This window comes from Periplaneta americana, chromosome 16 (assembly GCF_040183065.1).
Source record: "Periplaneta americana isolate PAMFEO1 chromosome 16, P.americana_PAMFEO1_priV1, whole genome shotgun sequence".
Classification (NCBI taxonomy): Eukaryota; Metazoa; Arthropoda; class Insecta; order Blattodea; family Blattidae; genus Periplaneta; species Periplaneta americana.
In genome coordinates, this window is record NC_091132.1 from 54,607,489 (window position 1) to 54,628,426 (window position 20,938).

The 20,938-nt window shown below is 37.9% G+C and overlaps 1 protein-coding gene across 1 annotated transcript; it reads left to right on the forward strand.

The window, feature by feature from the left end:
* The first annotated feature begins 752 nt into the window (after positions 1-752).
* LOC138716267 (juvenile hormone epoxide hydrolase 1-like) lies at positions 753-10,967 on the forward strand. Its single transcript, XM_069849164.1, has 6 exons — positions 753-1,077; positions 2,061-2,265; positions 3,882-4,426; positions 5,922-6,121; positions 6,889-7,123; positions 9,232-10,967. The coding sequence occupies exons 2-6, from the start codon at positions 2,080-2,082 to the stop codon at positions 9,431-9,433; spliced, it is 1,368 nt and encodes a 455-aa protein (XP_069705265.1). The 5' UTR covers positions 753-1,077; positions 2,061-2,079; the 3' UTR covers positions 9,434-10,967.
* The last annotated feature ends 9,971 nt before the right edge of the window (positions 10,968-20,938 follow it).

Sequence of the window (20,938 nt, forward strand, 5' to 3'; positions counted from 1 at the left end):
GCGATGGACATTTATGATCACAAAAATAAGATAATCATAGGAACAGCATGTGAGAATCAAAGATCAGTACAGATCTCCGTGTAAAAATATAGATCTCCATGTACAGAACTTTGGCGCCCATGTCTCCACTTGGACTGAATTTTCTCTTCCCCATACGATTCATTAAAACACTGTAGGTTTCCATACACCGTATTGTCCCGTATGAACCCCATGACAGCATTGCCTGCAGGTAAGATTCCATCGGAAACTGATAAACCAGGATCCAAGAGTCCGAAGCTCCAAGCCCTTCTCAAAACCTGTATCAGCATCGGAAACCCGTACTATCCCCAGACATCACCCCAGTCTATTTTTACTATTACAGAAATGATAAATGAAATGAGGGGAAAGTGAAATGTGTTGGTTGAATGAAATGGGAAACGGGAATGCTTCCAGGAAATGCCTCTGCAACTACTCTTTTGTCCACCACAAATTCCACTCAAACCTGATGGGAATCGAACCTAGGCCGCCTGGATGGAAGGTCAACGCGCTAGCACTGTAGTCACAGACGACGCAGTTATTGACGGTGTAAAGTGGCAAAGACTTATAAAGATAGTCTACTTCATTTGTTATTGATAGTAGTTGTTCAACGTAACTTACGTAACACAAAACATCGAAAAGCAAGAAGTCTGTAGGCTATATAAATAAACCAATAGAGATAACATGCAACAGTAGATGTTACAAATTTAGTGCAAGGTCATGGACAGTCAGCTGAATATGTCTGTCGCGCATGATGTTTTGAATACGAAGTAACATTGTGCTTTGTACCTCGATTTGTTAACTCTGATGTAACACCGATATCCAGTCGCCATTGCAATCTCATTATCTGCGTAATGAAACAGCAAGCAGATAATGAGTCTACTTATTAACTTCGAAGAAAAGCCCAGTCATTGCGCTATCTACATAGCAGAAACTGCAACTAGATAGTGACAAAGCACGCCGAGATCTGGGATTATAGGCGTGGACTTAGCTTAAAACAGAACGACTCCTCAGATAGACGGCAACACTGATAGCATTTGTCTGCAGCTGTAGTACAAGCAGGTAAACCACACACGTAACATCGTGGGTCGCAGGTCCAATTTCAGTCGTATTATCAAGCGAAGTGGTCTGCTCCCATTATTATTATTATTATTATTATCATTATTATATTCGTCTATTAAGCAAAATGTTTATTTTCGCACACGCAAGGAAATAAACCAAGCCAAAATGTCGAATCATTGTCTTCAAATGTTTGTTCTTGTTCTTTTATCGTTGTTCCAAATGCGTAGGCACTTGGAAGCCTTCCAATCGCCTTCTTTCGTTCTAAAATAAATCATTGATTATTTTTCTGTTATTCAAAACTCTGGATGCAGAGTCTGAAATACTTCTTGTTTGTGATTGAGTTGTTATCGTTACTGAGTGAAATTTGGTAATTCGAATATTCCTTCTTCATATAAATGAGTTACAAGCAATTATATTAAGCTGTTAATTTAAAAGTAACTACATAACCTCACATATATACACATATATAACATCGTCACCTACGCTGGCTGAATGATTAGACCTCCAGCCTGTCACGCAGGCGGTCCGCGTTCGAGTTCCAGTGAGTTACACTTTTACTAGGTCATACTACTTTTGACCAATAAAACGGTACGAAAGGATGTGTTTCAACTAATCATGGCTGTTTACCGCTACAATTTTATCATTTCCCTAGCATTTGTTTATGTTTATCACTTCCCTAGCATTTGTTTTTATCACTTCCCTAGCATTTGTTTCTTTGTTTGTCAACATTTCAAACTGCAAATTCTTTACGGTACTATAAAACATGCTTTGCGATCATCATTTGTTTACCGCATAGATAGTCAACTGAAAATGGCGACTCCGTTCAAACGTTTTGTGGAGCTAACATTACTGAAATAGAATTTCAGTAAATCAATTTGTTATTGTATTAGAGTACTTTATTTCTTCTAATCGTGTAATGGTCAATTAAATTCCACAATATAGTTAATAATTATTAAATTGTGTATTTTGTAACATTCTTGCAGATTCTCGTACGACCTAAAAATGGGACTTCTAGGAAAGTGTCTGCTTATAAGTGTAGCACTTTCTGCAGTTGGAATTGCATACTTATGGTCTGTTCTTAACGAAGTGCCCCCACAACCTCAACTGGACAACAAATGGTGGGGAGTGGGCCAGCCTCGTAAAATGGACGAATCCATCAGAAGTTTCAAAATTAACGTCCCAGACGAGGTAAGTTTGTTACAATTTAAGTTGACTTCTAATCTGAAGTTTATCATTTCTCTCCAAGTATTGAGTTACAGTAATATAGGACCTACACTTTGGTCTAACATAGACTATGACGCAGACTTTGTCGTACAGTACAAACCACTAGAACTCACTTTCTATGTAACACGAATGGGCTGTGCCAAATCACCTGTAAGAAAGAGTATGAAGATGTTCAGAGGGTCTATAGACTAACGAAATATATATTGTAACTAAAAACCGTTTTCTTAGTCCCAGAACATTGGAATGACTATATGTGTGCAAGGAATAGTATACATTACATCACGTGTCCTTAAGAAGACACTCGTCCACACCTGTGGAGTAACGGTTAGCGCGTCAGACTGCCAAACCAGGTGGCCCGGGTTCGATTCCCGATCGGGGCAAGTTACCTGGTTGAGGTTTTTCCCAGGGTTTTCCCTCAATCCAGTACGAGCAAATGCTGGAACTATCGTGCTAAACCCCGGACTCATTTCACCGACATTATCACCTTCATCTCATTCAGATGCTAAATAACCTAAGATATTGATAAAGCGTCGTAAAATAACCTACTAAAAAAGTAGACATTCTGCTCACAAACTATACAGCATATATGCATGCATGTATACACAAGTTCCAGAGAAATGCAGACCAAATGGCGCTAAGAAAATGGGAATGAATGATTGATTGGCTACAATTTCTTTTAAAATATATATCCTAACCTATTGCAGAGACCTCTGTGTTAATTGAACATGATTTTCGGGTAGAACTATTATTTCTATGTATATATGTATGTATGTATTTTTTATTTTATTGGGTTATTTTACGACGGTGTATCAACATCTCAGGTTATTTAGCGTCTGAATGAAATGAAGGTGATAATGCCGGTGAAATGAATCCGAGGTCCAACACCGAAAGTTACCCAGCATTTGCTCATATTGGATTGAGGGAAAACCCCAGAAAAAAACCTCAACCAGGTAAATTGGCCCCACCTGGAATCGAACCCGGGCCACCTGGTTTCGCGGCCGGACGCGCTGACTGTTACTCCATAGGTGTGGACTTCGTATGTATGTATGTACAGTAAGTATGTATGTATGTATGTATGTACAGTATGTATGTATGTATGTATGTATGTACGCTTATAACTATTTATGGGTGTATGTGTTACTATGAATGAAATCGGTACACTTTTGACAGAATGATACAGACTACCCGATTTGACATGGAATACTCAATTTTAAATACCGGCTATTTTACGTGGAAGTTTTGTCGATAAATGACATAATCGCCATTTTCATCATCATCATCATCATCATCATCCCGTCAGAAGAAGTCCAGGTAACAACTGAGTCCGGAGTACAAATAAAATTGGATAAAAGAGGTTTCACGAGGCAAAAAACGAGAAACTGGCCGCTGTTATAAGTTCTTGCCTACATGAGCACTAGTCATTGAAATTGTTCTGCATCAGCACTGTTACTGCCAGTTCTATCTAGATGTGCCAAATATATGTTTAGTCTCTTTCTCCCGTTACATCGAAACCCATAGTGTAACATGTGCACCCTATGCTAGTGAATTGACAGAGTTAATCAACTACTTCTCAACTACAGGTACTCCAAGATCTGAAGAAACGCTTGGATCTTGCTGCTCCATACACTCCGCCTCTCGAAGGCATCAACTTCGAGTACGGCTTCAACACTAACTACCTGAAGAAAGTCATCGAGTTCTGGAAGACAAGCTACAACTGGAGAGAACGTGAGACTTACCTGAATAGATTTCCTCACTTCAAGACGTACGTGGACGGCCTCGACATCCACTTCATTCACGTGAAACCCAAGAACGTGGACAAGTCCGTCAGAGTATTGCCGCTGCTCATTGCCCACGGATGGCCGGGATCAATCCGGGAGTTCTATGACTTAATCCCTCTGCTGACCACCCCGCGCAAGGACGCTGACTTCGTGTTTGAGGTCGTGGCACCTTCTCTCCCTGGCTACGGCTTCTCGGAGGGAGCGGCTCGTCCCGGACTCGGCACAGCGCAAATAGCCGTCATCATGAAAAACTTGATGCAGAGGCTTGGCTTCAACAAGTTCTACGTCCAGGGAGGAGACTGGGGCTCTGCTATCATAACGAATATGGCCATTCTGTTCCCGGAGCAGTAAGTGTAAATTCAAATACATTATTTATCATCGTCATCATTACAGATTACATGGCGGTTCAAGCCGTGTTGGGAGCTCAGTTAGCAGCGTTGGCTCCCTACAGCCGCGGACCCAATGGCGAAGTTGTATTTCTGGTGGACAAAGCCAAGGTTGTTAAGGATCTTCTCGAGATTCTTCCGTTTTTCCTCGTCATTCCACCAACGCACCCCAAAATTATCTTTTCATTATCATCTCCGTTTCCAAATGTATGGAATCTTTCGTGTTCGTGCAACGTCAGAGCCGACATCCGACCCAATTTCTCATTTTGAAATGTTGGCGAAATATTCGCTACAATTATGGTTCACACAAATGTCAGAAAAGTTCTTTGACTTAATTGTGATGTATAGACTCCTGTTGTACCTAGTTTAACTTGATGTTTTATGTTACAAGTACGTGTATATTTAATGCTACACTTACGTTTCCTAATGTTACATGCTATGTACTCTACAACTTTCACTGCACACAACTTCCAAAAGAGTTCACTGTTGAAATTGAACACATTTTGTCTATATTGATCACTATGTTTGCTTAAAATTTTTTCTTAATAATTATGATCGCCGCATTCTTACTATAGGCCTACATCTAGGTTGTTAGTCTGTTGCGTTGCTTTCGACAGAGCTGTACCACGTTGTATTGTACCATCTACGTGAACTACTGAGTGATAAGTGTACGAGTATTCTGCTTGTAAACGTTAGCTACAGTAGATCGCAAAACTAAATTCAAACAATATTTTTTCCTAACTCTACTACATCATGGTAAAATAAATAATTCTGTTGTGTTCATGTATACCTTGATGTTACCCTGGTGGTATTTGTCAACATTCCGAAGTCCATGCGAATAAGTATAGAACCTTGTTTACAGAGTAGCCGCATTAAAATAAATATCTGGCATAGAACTTATGGCCGATGCACTGAAACCTCATCTCAGCTTATATGTAACTGTCCTCTTTGTATGGCGTTAGGCATATTTGGGTTAAGCATTACGTAAGACAATAATTATGGTTTGTTTAGTTTTTGCTATCACTGGAAGAGTCATATTAAGAGTAGTTGCCGATACTCGTAAACATTTCATTCATAATGGAAATAGTAAAACAAACTCAAAGACTTTATCAGTCAAAATATAGTTTACAATGTCAACTACTTTACGCCGTGTTCATGAGAATTCACCAACGTTTGCAGGAAATCTGTAACCTAACTTCAGAAGCATGTCCTACATATAAAAATTGCTCATTATGATCACTTCTGTCACCTCTGAAAGTTTGTAACAAAATCATATAATGATCCGGTATATGAAAATCATATAATATATTATATGACATTATTTTAAAATGATTTTCAGGGCCCCATGGTGCAGTTACTATAAATTAAATTTATTAAAAATTGTATGTGCAAAACAATTAATATGAATTAAATAACTAAAAGATGGAATTTCTCAAATAAAATCTGTTCATTTCAGTGTCCTGGGAGCCCACTCCAATATGTGTTTCTCAATGAGTCTACTTTCTCAACTCGCACAACTTTTCGGAAGCTTCTGTCCTAAGATGCTTGTTGAAGAACATCGGGTTGACAAGGTTTATCCTCTAGGGAAGCACTACTCACAACTTATAGAAGAGTCTGGATACTTTCATCTTCAAGCCACTAAGCCGGATACTATAGGTAAGTCCACGTGCATTTCTGAATGAGTGAGTGAGTGAGTGAGTGAGTGAGTGAGTGAGTGAGTGAGTGAGTGAGTGAGTGAGTGAGTGAGTGAGTGAGTGAGTGAGTGAGTGAGTGAGTGAGTGAGTGAGTGAGTGAGTCTGCGGTCTTATAAGCTATGCGCATATGAAAAAAGCAGTAAGGAGCTATTTTTTTTAAATTAGCTAGGTAACAGTAGGCCTAAATATAGAAATTAGTTTCAAAATGCAAATAAATTTTCTCAGCGAAGCCAATCTCATTCAATTTATTTTACACAGAATAACTCGTTCGCTTGTTGCTCATTTTTATTCCTCTTTGTCAGCGAGGAGACAATTGGATAAGTAACGGGACAACAGGACGGAGGATGGTTTGAGATGAGGGTTTTACCTTGTAATATTTCCATTAATATTTGTGATTGATAATGTATCATACACTACTGTGCTACACTACTTAGGCAAGAATTCAGAACCTAGAACCTTATATTGTACATATATCAGAAGGATCTAATATGTGAATATGTATATGTATTTTCTTTCCATTCTGCTCTTAAAGTAGAGGAGGTGATCTTATATGCGAGGAGGTATATTAAGCGAGTAAATATGGTAATTTATTTTATACAACAGATGATGTCAGAAAACAATGAAATTTTCTCTTATCTCACTGTTTCTTCACGGAGGTGGAACTCAATTTTGTGAAACAATATATTTTATATGAAAACATGGAATTAATATGTAAGCTTCCTGTTTTAGGCGTAGCTCTTCGCGATTCACCGGTTGGCTTGGCGGCTTACATCCTGGAAAAGTTCTCAACGTGGACAAATAGTAGCTGGAAAAATTTACCAGACGGGGGCTTGACAAATAAATATAAACTCGAAGATCTTCTCGACAACGTCATGATCTACTGGGTGACTGGATCCATTACTACGTCAATGCGGATCTACAGCGAGAACTACAGCAAAGCGCATTTGGCATTGAAGTTGGAAAAGTAAGTAATACTAACAAGGGAATCTTTCACAGCTTCAAATTGAAACACATCTTGACGATACGTACACGGGTAAGAATTGTAAATGTACAAAAGTTATAACTGGCTCAGACTGAAACACTAAAAATGGTTTTTAAAACAGTTTAAAATGTTCTTTTCTACTCAACGAGACCACACTTTACACTACAATAGAAAGATTTACAAGTCCTTATAAGAGATTTTGATAAAAGCAGGTCAAGTGACTTGTTAAAATTGAGAAAGAAATAGCTCTCCTGGGCAGTTAGCTTCCTTACAGGACATTGTGCTCTCAAGAAGAATTAACCTAGCTTGTATTCCTTGTTTACAAGGAGATGAGTCTGTAGCTTATCTGTTATATGATTGCAATGTACTCACCTATCAAAGAGCTCTCATCTTTGGAAAAAACTTTCCAAAGCTTGATGAGCTATCAACTGCCCCAGTCCTCAGTGTGATTCAGTACATCAAGAACATCAAACTATTGGATTGATAGGATATCATGGCTTATTGTGTGGTTTCGTAACAAGCTGTTTTTTTTTACGGTGATGGGTTGTTAGCCCTTCGTCCAACCCCCAAGCTGGAGGATCACCCTTATCGGCAGTACACGACTGCATATTCAGTATATTCGCAGCTACACTCCATATCTGGAGACCGCCTCCTCTATCCGCAACCTGAGTGGATTAATCTTGCACAGGATAGGGACCAATGTCGAGCTTGTGTGAGGGCAGCAATGAATCTCAGGGTTCTTTAAGACTCATAAGTAAGTAAGTAGGATATTATGACGGGGAAGCTCAATATATCTTTTAGGCTGCAGTACTAGGGCTGTAATAGCCCGCTCCTACATATAAATTAAATTAAATTTCGTTCAATTCAGAAGCAAATTTATGTTTTTTTAGTTCCAATATATGAGTCATGATCAATTGAAACCCGTTCGAACCGGTTTGTTTGTTTATTCGTTCGTTCGTTCGTCTCTGACGTAGCTCATAAGGCAGATGCATTTTCCTACTGATCCGGAGCTGCGCTCCGACGTGGGTTCAATTTCCGCTTGATCTGATTATATCTGTTTTTTTTTTCGAGGTCTTCCCCAAGAGTGAGGTAACTCATCTCGCTATTCCCAATTCCATCGACGCTAAGTAGCTCAGTAGTTGATACAACGTCGTTAAGTAACGAACTAAGCAATTCTTTATTTAGGGCACTGAGATCATATGAAATTGTGAAATAAATGTCTATGAGAAATGAAGGCACTCAAAGGAAACAGTTTTGTTTACCTATATTACACAGAAATTTTAAATTAAAAGATTTTACTGGCTTGGATTAGAAATAAACATTAATTTTTGTGCAAGTTTTCGTACCAGCTTCATTAGATGTGTGACAAATATCATACGCATAACATCACTTATTTGTGGCATCAGATCAATTATCTGTGGCACGCTAAGTATACCTTTTCATAGAACATCTTGTTATTCAACATCTTTTACAATATCCACCTCGCGACAATGGAATTTGTCACAAAATATTAGGGGCTGCAAGATAATAAACATTTTTAAAAATAGCTTAAAGGATAACCTTCTTAGCAATTCACTCTAATTATACTGACTTAACGTTCACTGAATATATGGTAACTTCTTTTTTTTAGACATGCATCATAATAGTGCTGCATTTTCAAAATTGTCTCTCAATAATCTATTCTTATTATCTAAAATTATTTGAAATATATTAACATTCTAAGTATGTTAGTTTAATTCTGCTACACCGTTTGCACTTCACTGTTTAATTTATAGTTCATATTATTTTACTGTTTAATTCGTATAAGTAAATCTTGTATACACGAAACTTTTATCTAAATCAAATTCTTGTATTCTTTGTAGCTTGTAAGTTCATACATACATGTATGTATACTTTTTGCTAGTTGTGTGGAAAAGGAGGTCTTACGGCCTTAACTCTGCCAGCTAAAATAAATCATTATTATTATTATTATTATTATTATTATTATTATTATTATTATTATTATTATTATTATGTAATCCCTTAAAGACAAAATTATGGACACATGCCACATTGGAAAATACGTAACAATACTTTTGTTCTATCTGTAGGATTCCCCCGACAGTACCGATTGCGTGTGCGGCATTCCCTGATGATTTAATCTACAGTCCGAAGACGCTGATGAAATGGAGATTCCCCAGTCTTGTGAGATACACCGATATGCCACATGGTGGCCACTTCGCAGCTTTTGAAGAACCTCAGCTCCTCGCAGAAGACGTGTGGGCCACAATAAGAATCATGGAAGGGAAGTAATTTGCAGCACAATATTGGAAAGCCTAACTTTCAAGTAGGCAATGTGATTTACTGAACCCTACAGCTACTAATATGAAGAAAATGTTCCTACACTACCGGCTGTCGATTAAACTGTTAAAAGTTGAACAGTAGTATATATATAAAGGTTACTGTTTACAAGGTTTAATACGTAGAATATCATCAGCATTTCAGATCTTGTTACAGTGATTCATAAGTGAGTTGAATATTGGATGAGTATAATTTAGAAATAAAGGCAAGACTTAAACGCACTGTAACGCTTTTCCTGAAAATACATTATTTCATAACTGTGTAGGAAAGAAACAGTAGCAAACTCAATACAAATTGAAAGTCATTTCTCTCAAAGAATTTACAAACATTATAATGGTAACTGTTCAAAGTGATTTGCCTGAACCCATAGACACACGTTCTCGTTGTCGTAATGATCTTGTAACATCACTAAACCCGTTCAACTCAATCCGAACAGTTTCAGTGTCTCGTTCCGTTTAATTAATCTTTGCAGTTCTGTTCTGTCCAGAATATTAGTGGCGTACATAGAGACTTCAGACGACCCCAAAGGTAATCCGGGAGTCTTTTGTCCGGTGATCTGGCTGGAAAAGCAATCACAATCTAGACTCTCCATTAAACTTTGTCATTACTTTGAAATAAAGTATTTTCAAAAATAATTATTTAAGATACAAGTGTTCAAAGTGGAATTTTATTTTGTGAGTAGAAATGTTTAAGAAACGAGACCTAAGGACAAAATGAAGCAATCTAACGAAATAAGATCAATTTTTGCATGTGTGTCGTATACTATTTTTAGATAGTCGTCTGTCCGTGCTGGTCTAGACACAAATTCCCCGACTGTCCCACTGCTGTATTCCCCCTCTTTATAATAGTGAAAGTTTATCACGTTAAATGAAAGCGGTGCAATAGTTCAACAATAGAGCATTCTTCTGCAGAACAAGAGTTCTCCGGTTTCTTAATCAAAAACAGTCATTTTTGAAGTAGGCCTGCCACTGTTTAAACCGCTTTATTGATCTGTTGCAATTGCTACATTTGGTGGGAAACAATTTAAAATCGGCGCAAATAGTTGAAAGTCAGTGGTAAACATTATTTTCTCATTAACGTTAAAAGTAATTTTCGATCGCTACCGTATAATAGTCAGTTTTTAATGTGCTTGCCTAGTGTTAAAAATCTACTGTGCTTTTAGGATTGGCTGTACAAAAATAATTTTAGGTCCTATAGGATATTTTAATCTGGTTTTCATTTGTACATTACACCCATGCAGTATTTACACTTATGAATCACCATATATTATTCAAAAAGCTATTTCTTTCAAATAACTTATATACAGTAGAATTCCTCGTATCTGGCAACTGTGGGACAAGCCAATGCCGGTTAACTAATTTTGCCGGATAATTGGAAAATACGTTTATAGATTATGTAAAGAGACACTGAACTGCACAAACATTTTTTCCATGTTGAAATTTGGTAATTTTCACATAGATATTTAAAAATAAAGTTTTTAAATGTGTACAGTGTTTATTTTTATTACTGAATACGGTAATATACATTCCTCAGTTCATAATTATTGTAATACATAATAGCGTAAAAATACTAAACGTTTCCGTAACCTTATGACAATTTTAAATGGCGGCCATGTGAGCCATGTGACGTTAGGAGCAGTGTAGGCAGCTTTGAACTACGAAGGCGATGAAGTAGAGCTCGATGATTTGAGCGTAAGAACATTTCGCTTGCGTTTCACGGAATCCATTGTGAAATAGCAGTGCTTAGCGGTAATAGCCATGATACTATCTATCACTCGAATGAAATTTTTGCGCACTGTAGGAACAAAGAATTTCACACTTTTCTATTTAGACTCATCCAACACCCCTTCGAAACGGGAGAGTTCAATATTGGTAAATTTAAAGATATCGTCTCTGCGCATTGTTTGCAAGGTCCAAGTGACAGTTTTCTGACGCTACCCAATATGCTCCAGGGACATAATGGAGTGACCTAGCCAAAAGTACGGTTGTTTTGGTATTGCCGGTTTTTTGGGTGCCGGATACGAGGGATTTTACTGTATGTGTTTAAAAATAATTTCATATTATAACATCCTGAGTCCTGAGACATTTGTTGTTTTATTTTTAAAGTTCAATATAATTCTACACTTCAAAGAAAAGTTACTGACATGAGGGAAAATGCTAAAAAATTCTGCAGGTTACAGTTAGGGCATAAATGCAGGTATATTATACTATATTTCGGGTCTCTGCACGTACATCTAATATCATAATCTTGTATGAAGTATGGTATAGTTACTAGGCCTATACTCTTAGGACTCAGGAGGATATATCTACATTTTGTTTCATGTACATGTAAATATTCTGTATAGGCTAAATGTATTGTTTTAGTCTTTAGATTTTCGAATTTAATTTTGAATACAGAAAGTTACTAAGCACACATCAGTATTTGCATTGTAAATAATAATGTTTAAAATTATGGCTTAAAATTAATTATTAATGTATTCAAAACTTCCAACATATAGACACGTTTCATATTGAAACTAATCTTTCAACTTTTTCTTTTTGTCAAGCAGACAATTATTTTAATATTTTTGTAAAACAAAATGTTTTATGTAATTTACACGAAAATAAAGGATTTGCACTTCAATTAAAATATTTGTTGAAAACCTTTAACTTCACTACAAACGATATCCTAGTTAGGTTGTTTAGTTCGTGAATTTTATCATTCAGTGTAATTTTATATTTGAAGAAACAGAGGTCCACACCTGTGGAGTAACGGTCAGCGCGTCTGGCTGCGAAACCAGGTGGCCCGGGTTCGAATCCCGGTCGGGACATGTTACCTGGTTGAGGTTTTTTCCGGGGTTTTCCCTCAACCCAAAACGAGCAAATGCTGGGTAACTTTCGGTGCTGGACCCCGGACTCATTTCACCGGCATTATCACCTTCATATCATTCAGACGCTAAGTAACCTAGATGTTGATACAGCGTCGTAAAATAACCCAATAAAAAAAAGAAAGAAACCGTTCTTTTCCTTACAGAACAATCATGATCGGTTTCATCTTCGCCGCTGCGTGACTCATGGTGGACAAACTTATACTGCAAGTGTTTAAACCTTGGTTCTTTTGTTTAGCGCGATGTTACAAATTTAATTACGGTAACACTCCATTTCAACCCATATTTTAACTTACTCCACATCATTTCATCCTGTGATAGCACGCCAGGCACAACTTTATGTAATGATCAGAGTTGCGCGATTCCTTTAACCAAAACATTGAAAATAGGTTAGTGGTGTCTAGACTACAGCTGCAATCTGACGTACAGTTACGAGCGTACATTCGCAACGAGAATGTGATATCAAAGGAAGTCGTCCCGTGAAGGTTTGTTTTCCTTACTCAGGTACATCAACATTTAATTTGTTACGAGCACAAGCGTTAGTCACAACGTAGACTTACGTTGTTCAGAAATATGCCGAAAATAAGAAAACACAACATGCAACAAATTTCGATAAACGAATTTGGCTGTGAGTACTTTTGTTTGGTAAGGTGTAATATATTTTGTAAAGCACAGTATATGATGTGGAAATAAGAGCGGAAAAAATACATTTCGTTCAATCACATTGTAATTCAAGAAGACATAGTGAACATACGAAAATTAATGTTAAAGCACTACAGAAAGAACTCCCGTCCACCTCCCGTAGTACAAGCATCCAACAAGATTTTTCACCCGACCGCACCTTTTTTTTTCTTTTGATACAATCAGAATGTACGAGTATATTGTAATTTATTATCATAAAGATCAGTGAACCATATACTGGCATGTGTTATGTATAGAAGTACATTTTATTTATGTATATCAAACTGTAATTACTAGTTTTTTTGTTATTCATAGAAGTGTATTGCATTTACGTACTTTATTTAATTACTTTTGAAAGTTATATGAAGTTCACTGTATTAAATTCCAGTGCAAATGTTGCACAATAATGAAAAAATTAGTACACATGGAAAGTTAATTTCATTAACTTGCTAGATTTTTCATTCGATTGTACAGTCCGATTATTTAGTCCTGAAGTCGCCGGAGATATGCGCCTGGGTCAGGCGAGTCAATTTAGTTACGCCAAGGGGTGTTTGGGTTATTCACTCGCTTGCCTTCGGAGCGATAGGATGCCATGCGTGCGGTAGAGCGGTATGTTTCTAGTACAATATTAAGCTGTACTGCATTCCTTTACCCACAGCTCGCAATTACCTCTACTCCGGAGCTCTGACCACTACTCCTATTACATCCCCTCTTTCGCGTCGCTGAGCTATCAGGACTAAATAATCGGTCTGTACCTGTATACAGCACGCGAGCACTGTTTCCGAATTGGATCATAAAGGTATTCTCTGTCTCTTTCTTCCCTCTACAAACAGTCGCTGCGTCCTTTAGAATCTCAGCACTGGTAATGATCAACATAGATCGGTGAAGTATGTCGAGGTTGTCTGAAGTAAAACCTGATTTCTCACTTATCAGAAAAGCTGGGTTTTTCAATGTAATGATCGCCAGAGGAGCTGTCTGGCCTAACTATTCGATGACTCCAAAACTACTGTCTGTGTGTCAGTAGAATAAGCAGTCGTACAATAGTCTGATCTTTTCTGCGGGGACAGGAGAAGGAAGGATGTTAGGCTACGTGTGTTGGGGTGCTTCCTATTTTTTGTTCAGAATAGTGCTACAGTTCAGTGAAACTAATTTGTAAACTATGCAAATCTGGCTTTCAGATAGTAGCTCCCTGTAAAGCAGGTTTGAATAATTTCAAGGAAAAATTGTTCCGGGGCCGGGTAAACTTTCTTACATTCTAGTAATATACTGGGTGTTCATTTCAAAGTGTGTCATGACGTTACTGTTGTTGGGTCACCGATTTGAAGCGAGTTTCAGCTGATATGTTAGAGAAGTTGCCTATTATTTAAGGCGTTCTTCAATCTGAACTTGAGAACGTGTACGGTATAACTTGAACGTCGTAGCAACAGATGGCGGTCTGTACGGTCTGTGTGCTACCATAACCTCTTTCCAACTGTGTTTTGCGCCGGCAAGTCGTACGCAGGGTATTTGTTATCATCGGTTGCGTACGGTAACATTCCACAACACAAATTAAATACTCAATGTCCATGTTGACCGTCGAAATTAATGTCAACAAATACGTAAGTAATCGTCTTAACCCTCTCCCCATATCCCGACAGTACGTATTTCCAAACAGTTCACATTCCTGCCACTACCGGCGTTACCGTACGTATCGGTACGTACTCTTCAGAATTAACGCCGCACTTTCTAGGCAATTTCTCTGCCTCATAGGTTATACACATCTGCGGAAGTGTAGGAAGATTGAATTCTCTAGACTCATCGGCTAGCCACATGACGGCATACAGCGAGCCATGACACACTTTGAACTGAACACCCAGTAGTGCATTCATTAGTGTAGTTTATACGGTGTATTATGATGTACTATATCGAGATAGTGTAGTGTTGTACCATGTAATATAGTGATATAGTGTAGTTTGAAGGTAAGCGTTCACTACATCGTATCGCACTCATCGGACGAATCGCACGGGTCGGAAAAAGACAATCTTTACTGTATTTGTTATGTAACCGCGTTCACTACATCGTATCGCACGCATCGGCTCTCGGTAAATCCATCCACGTTTCTCGGATGAGCAACTTTTCCGATGCGTGCGATCATGGCCTTCTTTAATAGATCAATTTTAATTGCTCAACTGTTACTATTATGTTGTGCCATGTTCAGTGTCGTGCCAAAATGGCAGACGGAAAACTTTTATTTCGCTTGTAGAAAACTGCGAAGAATTATATAAGTTGAGGCATTCCCATTACAGTAATCAAGTCGTTTCTTACATATATATTACTTAACCAATATCTCTTTCGTTTCTTCCTCTTCAATTAAGAAGCATGAAACAATTACAAATTCTTATTCGCTAACCTCAAACTCCTCTCTTTTTAGCAATGTCAATATCGTACGCCATATGTTTTAAACAGCTGATACAGAATCCGATGAGACGATGAGATATAGCCGTTACAGTGAAAGCACTGCGCTTAAAATATCCGTTGCGTGCGATTCGTACGAGGAGTGCGATACGATGTAGTGAACGCTTACCTTACCTTGCTATACTGTAGCTAAACGGAAATCAATTATTGTTATGCACAGTGAGGAGAAGGAAATAATGTAGAACATTGTGGAAATGCGTTATATTTGTTACTGTCTTTGCCGCGGTTAACTGAAAGGGATGCTATGTACAGTGGGGGACATAATTTTCGAGCGGGCAAAAATGCCTCAAGATTTGTGGCGCGGTTTATAAGAGGCTACAATTTTAATTCATTCTCAGCATAGACTGTAATACTTAAATAGAAATATGAAGCGAACATCTCATCATCATATGAACCAAAACTTTCGGCTCGGAGCATGCGCAATGTGGCATTCCTTGACTTAGAAAATACTCGAGTCGCTCAACTATTATGTCTCTCACTGTACGTACACCGGAGTATCATAATATATTCTACATTCAGATCATGAGGACGGAAAACAAAGAAAGGAAATAGCAGGATATGGACACAGCTTCATGCGTCTTTATTCACGTGTGACCTGAATCCCTTAGAAATTGCTTGCTCGAAGAGAAAAATGGAACGGTTTCTGTCTGCACATGGAGTCTCGATGAGAAAGATAATGTTATTCCGACAACTTAATAATGAGTACATTCAGACAGTGATAGTAACGATGAAACTAGTTCAAGAGAGTCAAGGAATATCATGCACAGTAAAAATCGATCATACGCGAATAGATATTTAAGGGTTCTTAATTCATTATAAAAAGTGAATCTGATACAACGCTAATGCAGACGACATATATTGTGAATGAATGAATGAATGAATGAATGAATGAATGAATGAATGAATGAATGAATGAATGAATGAATGAATGACTATTACCTTAAACTCTCCAGCAATATCCTTAATATTTGCGCCGTTTTCAAGGCGTTGAATAATATTGTGACTTTGATTTCTACTTTAACCACCACACAACAATGTGACTTTTATTCTTAATAATTCACCCTACAACAATAGGTATTCCACACATCACAGCAACACAATAGTGTTATTGCACTCCTCACGAAGACAATGGCAAACACGACGTGTATTATTGAGAACAGCGTACTCCTAATTTCAATTAATGTTCACAAAGCACTATGTGCAGAACAAAACTGTCAGTTCACAGTTCGCTTGCCTTGGCTAGTTCTTCTAGCTCATTATTCAAGTTCACTGCACGTCGAACTCAGGTCTTCCGAACTGCGTCGCACTCGCCTGGACACTGCCAGAGTTACGGACTCACTCAAGTTCACTGCACGTCGAACTCAGGTCTTCCGGCTAAGGTCCACTGCAAGTCGAACTCAGGTCTTCCCAGTTACGGTCCACTGCACTTCGAACTCAGGTCCCCGTCGCTCGCTGGTGATTAAGACAAGACTTGAGGACTCAAGATTGACTGACTGACGAAGACTGACCTCCGACTGTCGGCCACTAGCGCTTTTATTACTAAACTACACGTTCTGGAATCTTCGATTCAGAATCTTCGAGAGAAATACGCTTCTAGATGTTTCCCTTGCTCTCTCCGCTCCGCGCCGTCACGGTAGTTTTCTCCCATCGCTCCGTACCGCGCTACAGCTCCTACCGAAGCTCAAGTTTCCGTTTCCCAGCGCCATCCTTCTCGCTAGATGCGTACGCACACTCATGAGGCAACCAGAACAATCCAGACTGGTGCCACAATATTTACTTTGTCAGAAATACTCAGACGTGAACTTGCTCGTGATATGAAGCCTTACCAATTTGTGGGAGCTTGAATTCTCGTCATAAGAGACCAATTTGTACTATATTACTGTTTTCTTTAACCTCAAACACAATCTACTAAATCGGAGGAGCAGTGTAACCACTGTTATATAACTCGGTCACTGCAAGAATAAGTAACACTGGTATAAACTCACAGAATTTAGCTGATTTCATCTCCTTTAAATCATCAGGGTCAAGAAACGATACATCACATGCGAACATGACACATGAGGCAGTTCCGCTGCCATCCTTCATCGCCTACACGTGGAATCATTAGTGGCGTACTTGTAGGAGTCTTTTCAGACGCGGTGACTTATCAGTATCCCTGTCGCTATATTCAAGAGACTTCTTTTTAATAACGGATTTATTGAAGGCGGCTTATGAATGCCCCGTGAGGAATTTAGACATGTCAAAACTGCTACTTCACTCAAACTTCTCCTGAATTTCTTAATATCTTCTTTCAGTTCTCTGAGTTCAGAACCATTAGAAAAACCGGTAAAGGACTCTGGCTCAATACGAGAGGGTGGAGGTTCTTTTTCAGCCAAAACATCAGCTCCTTCATTTTTATGATATGAAGAGCTCTGAAATTCATATTACAGTGTAAAGTCCATCCAACGTAAGACCCGCTCTTAACGGAAACAAATATGTATCACTCCTCCCACACGTTCCAACCTGTTGTTATGTTGGCGCTTATTGATTTCAAAAATATTTTTCGCAATTGTGGAGGTTGCGAACAAAACTGGTCTTTTCCAAAATAGTATTTTTTTTAGGAAGTAGAAAAAATATTTTGGAAATGTCCGGTTTTTTTTTTTTTTTGGCATTATGAGAGAAATGTTCGCTTTTGTTCGAAAAAAAAAAGCTATTTGACATTTATAACAGTAAAACATATACGTCATTTAGGCCTATATTAGTTATATCATGGAGCAACGAATATAACTTTACATGATAATTATGTAGTAAACATCGGCCAGGCAATCTTCCAGCAATAGGGGTCCAGAGCACATTACCAAATATATACATATATTTTAATTATATTTTGAAAATTTTCGTATGGCTAGCATATTGTGAGTTCCTTTACACTCTAACGGAAAATATGTGCCCAGGACCTCTATTGTGGGAAGATGACGGCCTAGCTGGTATCCTAGATCATATATACCCAGACTGCTCGGCCTTATAGACTTTAACGGTAACAACTTTTGTCAGGTTTACTATGCTGCCATCTAGTTGTTACATAAGGAGCCACGTCATAACTCCCATTTGAATTGTATTAGCGACTGTACTGCCATCTCGTGTTCGTTTACGGCGGACGGGTGGCGATCCTTGCGGTTGTTCTCTTCAAAGTGCTGCCGATTTTAACATAGGGATGAGCAATCTGTTATATATGTAAACTGGGATGGTGCTTACTACATAATTATCCGTACCGTAATACTTTTACAATAATTTTAATAGAAAAACATTTAGCTTAACTATGTGAATGCACATTGCATGAAAATAAAAATATGAATTGAATAGCTTATCCCCAAGTTATCCTTTACTTTCATTCTACTATATCATGGAAAAGTGAATATATTATAACATTTTTACAATAATTTCAGTTAGCAATAAGATATCCCTCTTGCACATGGAAGTGGAAATGACCGATTTTGAATAGATTGGTAATTACAACACATACAAAGTGTTGAAAATGACTGTTTTTGATACAAAGAAGACAATAAAAATATTGATTTTAGCATGATGTGGAATTATCCGGTTTTGATTGAAAATAATGATTTTACCATACTGTTTCTCATGGAAATGTCATCTTTAGAATAAAAAAGTAACATATTCAGAAAGATGCCTCTCTAAACATACCGAAACCGTAGAAGAAACCTCATTTTTTGTTTTCGGTGGAAATGGCGGGTTTTGTTCGCAACCTCAAGAATTAGCTGCTGCCGTTTTGTGTCCCTCTGCGGTCGAATATTGAACGACATGATTCCCGCTTTCGATAAATTCAACATCCGTGTTGTTTCCGCTCATTGGCGAAAAATGTTTTCAACACAAACAAGGGGAGGATATTTTATTTTTTGAACTACTCTGAAAAGAATATTGTGGATTTGTCATGCCAAATCAATTTAAATTTTCTGAAAGATTCGAGAACTTTATTTATAGATGGGGCTTTCAAGATCTGCCCTAAGCTGTTCAACCAAATATTTATAATTCATTATGTACATGAAAAAAAAAAACTATTTCCCATTGGTATTTTTTTTTTTTTTGCTCCCAAATATAAAATATGAGACATATAAGGAAGTTTTTCCTTAATTACAAATAACACCAACCCAGACATTATACATGTTGACTTTGGGACAGCAATTCACCAGGCAATTGCTTACGTTTGGCCCCAAACGAATATAAAGGGTTGCAGATTTCATTTCGAGCAGTCATAGTGGAGAAATATTCAATCACTAGGATTATAAAATGATTTTAAATTAAGGGAATCTAAAATCGGAAGACTTCTGAAAACTTTGTTTGGACTGTCAAATTGAAGACAGCTTCGTCGAAGACCTAATGTCCCGCAAATCTAAGCATGAACAACTAGATGACTTTTTTATTATTTACTTCATACCTATATTCTCGCAGATAGCGACTTTCAACCCAGCGAGTGTTTTGAAGTGAATGGGGAATATACATGGCCTGGGTGAAACAATTTATTTTATGAACTGTTGAGGATTTTGAAGTTACAGCGTTAGAGTTTTAAACACACGTGGAGTGTGTTTGCAAGCGGCAAGTCGAGAGTGTATTGTACATACACCGCAACAGGGAAAGTGTAATGGACGATCGCTGTTGAAGGGACGGAAATAGTACTGGCGCTTCATAATGATATGAGGACTGTATTAAAAGAAATAAACCAAAATAAAGTGTGGGAAAATGGAACAGTTTAATTAATATTGTTTCCATTATTTGTAATTAATTTAATACCGGTACATTAGCCTAATATACAGCGCTAAAAATATCATATGCGCGTAATTGTGACTTGTATTTTATTTCTATTTTAGTAGGTTATTTTACGACACTTTATCAACATCTTAGGTTATTTAGAGTCTGAATGAGATGAAGGTGATAATGCCGGTGAAATGAGTCCGGGGTCCAGCACCGAAAGTTACCCAACATTTGCTCATATTGGGTTTAGGGAAAACTCCGGATAAAACCTCAACTAGGTAACTTGCCCCGACCGGGAATCGAACCCGGGCCACCTGGTTTCGCGGCCAGACGCGCTAACCGTTACTCCACAGGTGTGGACTTGTGACTTGTATAGTATATGTTATGGTAAATATGTATAACGAAAAGGCGAATTTACACAATAACCGATTATTATTCATTATTCATAGTAGAAAATATTGGTTACTATGACAGACATCAATGACATCATAGAAGAACAGTGACAGATTAGGTTCAGTTTGTTGAGGTTTTTGATATGCTTTACATATACGTTTTCTGGTAGGCATACCAAAATCCTGAACAAGCCAAACCTAACCTGTCACTTATCTTCGATGATGTCCGCCATATTGACCAACGTTCTCTACCTATACATAATTATCGGCTATTATGTATAATTCCCAGATTAATTACTTATATGTTCCGATTATTTA